At 42.8% G+C, this 6306-nt stretch overlaps 2 protein-coding genes across 3 annotated transcripts; one reads left to right on the top strand and one right to left on the bottom strand.

Moving 5' to 3' along the window:
- The first annotated feature begins 942 nt into the window (after positions 1-942).
- On the top strand, positions 943-4978 carry tth (toothrin). Its single transcript, XM_020946468.2, has 2 exons — positions 943-1713; positions 2584-4978. The coding sequence occupies exons 1-2, from the start codon at positions 1409-1411 to the stop codon at positions 3608-3610; spliced, it is 1332 nt and encodes a 443-aa protein (XP_020802127.2). The 5' UTR covers positions 943-1408; the 3' UTR covers positions 3611-4978.
- BthD (BthD selenoprotein) lies at positions 4940-5901 on the bottom strand. Of its 2 annotated transcripts, none has more exons than XM_020946507.2 (3): positions 5789-5901; positions 5338-5733; positions 4940-5277 (listed from the first exon to the last, which is right to left on the bottom strand). In XM_020946507.2, the coding sequence occupies exons 1-3, from the start codon at positions 5816-5818 to the stop codon at positions 5131-5133; spliced, it is 573 nt and encodes a 190-aa protein (XP_020802166.2). In that variant the 5' UTR covers positions 5819-5901; the 3' UTR covers positions 4940-5130. The 2 variants fall into 2 exon arrangements, with proteins under 2 accessions (XP_020802166.2, XP_020802167.2); XM_020946508.2 differs by having other exon boundaries at positions 4940-5271.
- Positions 5902-6306: the final 405 nt, after the last annotated feature.

Below are 6306 nucleotides of genomic sequence, written 5' to 3'. Positions count from 1 at the left end.
TAATTTTTTATGTAAACCAACTCCGGTGTAACTTTTCTCCAGTGCGCTTATGCAAATAGCTCATACTCGGGAAAAATGTTTTTCCACAAGAGCCTGAATAAGGGCGAAGAGGGAAGACGGCAACGGTGGCGGAGATAACAAACAAATTGCCAGTGCAATTGCAAACTTGAGATTATCGTACTTAACTTTACTTAACGCCCCACCACCACCAGCCCCCGTCGCCCGCTCCTGGCCAACTTTACTTAACTCTACTTAACTTTACGTTCAAGAGCAGCAGGGCATTCCTTTATCGCTGGGAATGATGCAAAAATAATATCCATTGTTGGCAAAGAAACTTTTAACTGCCATAGGAATCTAAAAAAAAGGCCGGTCGACCTAGGGTGACCACAATTAATCTAGCAACTTTTCACACGCCTGCTTATCAGTTGAAAATATGAGTTTATTAAAACAAAAACGTATTCTTTTATGCACTTATAAAGCGAAAACATATTCAATTGCCCGCCTATTCGATTAGCATGCACCGATAACGACAGGCAGAGCCACAGCTAAAAGATGCCAGCTATGAAACTCGATAGATTAAAAACTAGTGTTGTAATTAATACTTATAGTATTTGTTAAATTTGAGTTAAGTTCAATTTTTTAAATGACACAGTTGTTCCTAAACACAATTTAAAATACTGACTTTGTTTTCTATACAAGGGCAAATGTTAATGATTTTAAATTACTTATTGCATATAAAAATAAAATTACAATAAATAATAAATAATTATCAGAAAAAATTGTTACTTGCTGTGGAGATCGCTAGATAATATCCGTTAAAAATAATTTAACTATTTAATTTTAATGCAATTTACTTTATTTAAAATAACAGAACAAAACGGCCATGACACGCTCTAGTATTTTTTGGTATATTTAAACACACTTAAAATACATTATCTTGGTATATTTCGGCGGCACGGACGGTATTATTAATCGTTATCGACGCGGTCACACTGGAAACACAGCGCAATCGACGTTAACATTAAACAATTGGCAATTAAACAATTAGAAATTCCGGCAGGAGATCGCGCTGCCGCCTCCATACCGCCCCCGCCACGCCCTCAGCCACGGCCGCAGCCACCGCCACGCCCCCACCTTGCCAGAGAAACCGTGTGTGTGCGTGTGTGCGAGAGTGTGTGAAGAAAAAGCGGAGCAAGAGGAAAGAAAAAAAAAACAGGGAGCGAAAAGAGAGATAAGAAATCCGAGAGGCGGACACACTGAGAAAAAGAAAACTCGGTGAGCGAGTGATCCAAACCGAGAACGGAGGAGCTAGAGGAAGCGGCAACGCTCTGCGGGATGGACTAGCGCCGGCCGAGATTAGCAGCCACTTGCAGCAGCAGCAGCAGGACCACCAACAGAAACCACCACCATGTCGTCCGCCGTCAACATACAGATCGTCTCCATGCCGAACCTGGCCAAGATCGAGAGCTTCCTGAAGGACGTCAGCTACCGGGAGACGATCGAGTACAGCGCCAACTTTAACACCCGGCTGTGCATCGAGCGGCGGCTGCGTCTACCCTTTCTCGATCCGCAAACGGGCGTTGCGCAGAGCCACTCGCAGCTGTTTCTGGACAAGCGCCAGCGAATGCCCGGCTTTCGTCAGGGTCAGATCTATACGTATCCGGCGGCCCGGTGGCGCAAGAGTCGCCGCCAGTACTTGAGCAAGATGTACAGGTGAGAATGGAGTCAAGGTTGCTGTACGGAATGTCACAGTTGAGGTTTTCCTGAGTATTTAGACTTTTGCAAATGTTTAGAAACCAGACATTACCTGGAAATGAGCTTAGGATTTATAGAAAATAGAGTAATTAGCTTGGTTTTGGAAGGAATCCATGATATGTATGTATATCCATAGACATATTTCCTCGTAAATGAGGTATAAGTATAGCTTGACCGTTTTATGTATCAGGTTTTATATAAACTAGCCGCTTTATAAAGCTTTAAAGCAGAATATTAGCAAAAATATGATCCTATTAATGCGCAGGTGCTGAATTCCAGGGAACACTGTCCCTATACTTGAAGAATAATCTAGTTTTATGTTAGATTTACATTGTTTTATCCAACAAATCCAACTCAACCGGATGTTAATATGTATGTTCTTCGACTACCAAGTTCTTTTTGTGTTACTGATATCATATTGTATATCTCTGGGCATATGTTTCCTTACTTGGAATCGAGTGTATTTACGTACATATGTATTTATATAAAATTGAGACGACTTAGACCTCGATTTAGGTAGAACCCTTTAGTGTTTACTTTCTTCTAACAATGTGTATTAAATTTCATCCTTTTGTATGCGTTAGAAATCGGGGAAATCTTTCAAAAGCATGGTTCGTCAACGACCCTGTGCTTGTTTGTACTTGCAAAGCTGTTTTTCTTTATAGAATCCATAAAAGCAAAGACTTTGAGAGTTTTTTAAAAGAATTAAGTTGCTTCCTTCCATTGCAATAAGTTAATACCAAGATTTAACACCTATTTTATCCTACATTTGTATAATATAGTTAACCAATTAATAATCCTAATTTATCTTTCTTCCATGACTTTCAGTCGCTTTCCGGAACGACCATTTCAGGCGCTGCGTAAAGAGCACGAAGCTCTGGTGGCCAGCGGCGTCAATCTGGGTCTGAGCAACCTAACCAGCGCCGGAGGAGGATCCATGCCCAATAGCAACAGCCTTGGCATGAGCTCTTCGCTGACGCTCAATATGCTAACGGGCGGCGGAGCAGCGCCGGCGGTTCTCGGTTCATTGCACAGCGACACTGCCCACGACTTTAATGGGGCCTTTAGCCTGGAGGAGTCCAGCTCACTGGGCGCCGCCGGCGGTGATACCTCCGACAGCAAGGACAGTCAACAGCAACAGCATCATCAGCAGCAGCAGCAACAGCATCAGTCTGTCAAGGAGGAGCATCTGCCCAAGGAGTGGTTCTACGATGATATGGATATGAACGATGTGGACTCTCTGGAGGAGCCGAAGTCACCGGCGGATGATGAATACGACTATGATCCGCGGTATGGCAACAAGAAGCGACGCAAGCGGCGGCCGGGAAAACGTGGAGGCGACTCTGGCGGCGGTGGCGGTGCCGGTGGTGGTGGTGCAGGCGGTGGCGGCGGCGGAGGTGGTGGTTCCAGCTCACGCAGACGCAGTGCCGCGGCCAGGTCGCGCATCACAACGACAGATGCGGCGCTGGACGCCTCGCTGGAGGCCATCGAGTCCGGCGAGAGTGTGCCGGGCAGCAATGGAGCTTCGCTCACTAGCAGTGGTGGCATCCTTAGCAGCAGCTTGGGCCCCGGAGGAGCAGGGGCAGGAAATTCGGGATCATCAGGCGTGGGAGGAGGAGGAGGAGCTGGCGGAGCAGGATCAGCAGGCGGAGGAACTGCCGGATCTTCGGCCAGCAATCGACGATCCCGGGGTGCGGGAACACGCGGCCGACGGCGGGCCAAGGGAGCTGCAGGCGGTGATCCGCCCAGTCCCGGCATGGTCATTGAGCCGCCATCCTTTGAGAGTGCCGCTGCCGCGGTGGGTGTGGTCGAGGACGCGAACGCCCATCTGCGCAACTATCGGAAGTATCTGTAACCGGTCGGGCGAACAGCAACCTTATTGGACCCCGGAATATACCCACAAAAAACCCCTTTGTTTTCGCATTGTTTTCTCGCCTCTGTACGTTTCGCGTCTTATTTAAAGCTAGTTTCTAAGCTTTAGTTGATTACTGTTGGCCTTACGACCCTTCTTCCCTCTTAAAAAAACATAACGAAAAGTGTGAAAACGATATACATTGTGGACCAGAGGCGTAGAAACTAGGACTAGGCCTTAGCAAAGATCTTGTAATAATAAGATTCATAACAACCATACATTTCGAGAGAGCCTAAAAGCCAGCTCTAGAACTATTAAGAATAATTTAAAAAGCAACAAAATCGTATGACGTTATACATCTTGTTATTATAGGGTCTTTGGCCTTAGTCCCTGCACATTTTCCATGTTTTTGTCACTCTTAACTTTACGCTCCCATAGCCAATTGATTGTTGTTTTTTTTTTTTTATAACCATATTAGATGAACGCTAGATTTTCTAAAGTGAACTGTTTTCATATTTAAGGCTTGCAAAGGCAATGCATAATTTTATATACAGATTATATAGAAATTCTACTTCAATTTATATACTATAATATTTTACATCCAAAGTATGACGATTTTTTAAACAATTTTCATGAAAATCAACCATGATTTCCAAATTATTACAAAGATTATATTGAAAATCTGTAAAAATGTATTGCAAAAGTTCACTTTAGAAAAGCCCAGCGTTGGCCTATAACATAACACTTATATAATATATATATATGAGTGTACAGACATATATATATACATATTTATATGCATTATATTAGCGACTCTACTTAAAAGCCAGTCCCTCATACGGATCATGGCATTCCACCTAATCGCAATCTCTCGGTTTCTGTCTGACGCTGCGCAAGAAAAAACAAGAAGAAAAAAGAAATGCCCCCCTTCCCCCTTTATAATCAATTATATTATTTTTTTATGATTATATATGTGTATCCAAATTTTAGTTAAAAACGAAACGAAACAATTCAACAAATTGTAATCTAATTTAGGCAAGTGCGTGGTAGGGTATTTCTAGCATATAGAAGAAGCTAACAAAACACTTTCGTAAAACCAAAATTTTTTCTCTAGGATCGTAATAATTCATAAGTTAAGCTGAGCTGAAAAAAAACAAACAAATTTTAACAACCAAAATGAAAAAAAAAGAGCGAAAAGCTTATAATAAAATCAAGATCAAAGCAAAACAATGTGTACATTTCGTGAAATCAAAGTCCACAAAATTTTAATAAAAGCAAAACAAACAGAAAAAATTAGAATGAAACGAAATTTAGCCAGAAAACAAAACGGAATAGGTTTCTAAGATGTTTTAATATATTTTGTAATAACAATTGGTTTGTGTTTGTATTTCGCAAAAGGTTAACCCAGCCAGCAAAGGCAGAAAAGAGGGGTTTTCACAACGATCAGTTCCTTGAGGGGATTTGCCGATCATCGATCATGGGGCTCTATTGCTGGCGGGTGTCGTCTTTATCTGGAAAAACAATTACCTCTTTCCGCGCTTGGCGGACACCTCCGTGGATTTGGCGGAACGCTTGCGTTTCTGGCTGCCCTGAGGCTTTTCCTGGGGCTCTGGCTGCTCCTGAAGTCCATTTTGGGGTTTATCATCAGTGGCTTCTTTCTGTGGCTGCTCCTTGGAAGATTTATTCTTTGGTTAGTTACTTTTCTTGGGTTTACTTTGGCATTTACCTACCTTGTTCTTCTTGAGTTCAGGCACTGAGGTTTTCTCCGCGGACTCCTTGGACTCCTCACCGCCCAGAAGCCTCACTATCTCCGCGTACACCTCCTCTACATTGGGAAACTTGAGAGCACGCGGTGGACCACGCTTTAGACCAGACCAAAGAAGCACCGGCTTGTCTTCCTCCTTCTCTTTCCTTGCCCCGACCAGACTCAATTCGAAAGCACCGCGGCGTGGAGCTCCGGTTGCGTTCAGCCGGAGTTGGAGCTGCTGGAGCCCTCTCTCCTGGAGAGCGGCATGCAGCTCCTCTGCCCGGCGACGAAAGACGCGTCAGGATTTGCAATGCTCCACGAACAGCGCCGGCTGCGAGGGATCGAGCTCTTCAGCTGGATCATCCCTGGCCGCTGGCACCTGCAAGATGTGAACTATAATATAAACAAGTAAAACACAAACACTTTGGACTTACTGCTGTTTTTTTTGTGCGTTTCGGCGGCATTTTGCGTATTTATATTATTTTTTAACTTTTTATTGAAAAAATTGCGCGAAAAGTGCAGTGTGCTCGTATTTGTTCTAGACGACAGCTGGGCAGACTTTTTTTTAATCGATATATCGATATTTTAAATGTTTGTGCTTAGCGAATTTATAATTTATTTATTCTAGTAGTGACAATATATTATTTATAAATGCATTAAAAGGTATTGAGAAATAACACAAATAATGCATTCCATATTGGTATTTTTATATATTTTTAAAAACCACCACCCAACAAGAGTAAGTTCTGTCAACTAACTTCTGTTAATTTACGCTGTTAATGAACTTTACTTTCTGCCGAATTCTACATGTATCTGTAAACGGTTCAAATGCTATCTAGTCGTGTAAAAATTAAAGTAACAGCTTCAAAAATCAGAGCCCCATGTATTTGTAAGCGTGTAAAATCGCACTGTTTTACTGTAAAATGTAAAATGTAAGTCTAACAGGGGCAAA

Source organism: Drosophila serrata, unplaced genomic scaffold (genome assembly GCF_035046125.1).
Source record: "Drosophila serrata isolate PLE 108 unplaced genomic scaffold, ASM3504612v1 contig_362, whole genome shotgun sequence".
NCBI classification, from domain to species: domain Eukaryota; kingdom Metazoa; phylum Arthropoda; class Insecta; order Diptera; family Drosophilidae; genus Drosophila; species Drosophila serrata.
This window is presented reverse-complemented; position numbering and strand designations above follow the sequence as displayed.

What these genes read in the sequence shown, in the direction of transcription:
- tth (XM_020946468.2), top strand. Translation starts at nt 1,409, where the DNA reads ATGTCGTCCGCCGTCAACATACAGATCGTCTCCATGCCGAACCTGGCC. An exon ending in TACTTGAGCAAGATGTACAG is followed by an intron (nt 1,714 to 2,583) that starts GTGAGAATGGAG and finishes CATGACTTTCAG; the next exon opens with TCGCTTTCCGGAACGACCAT.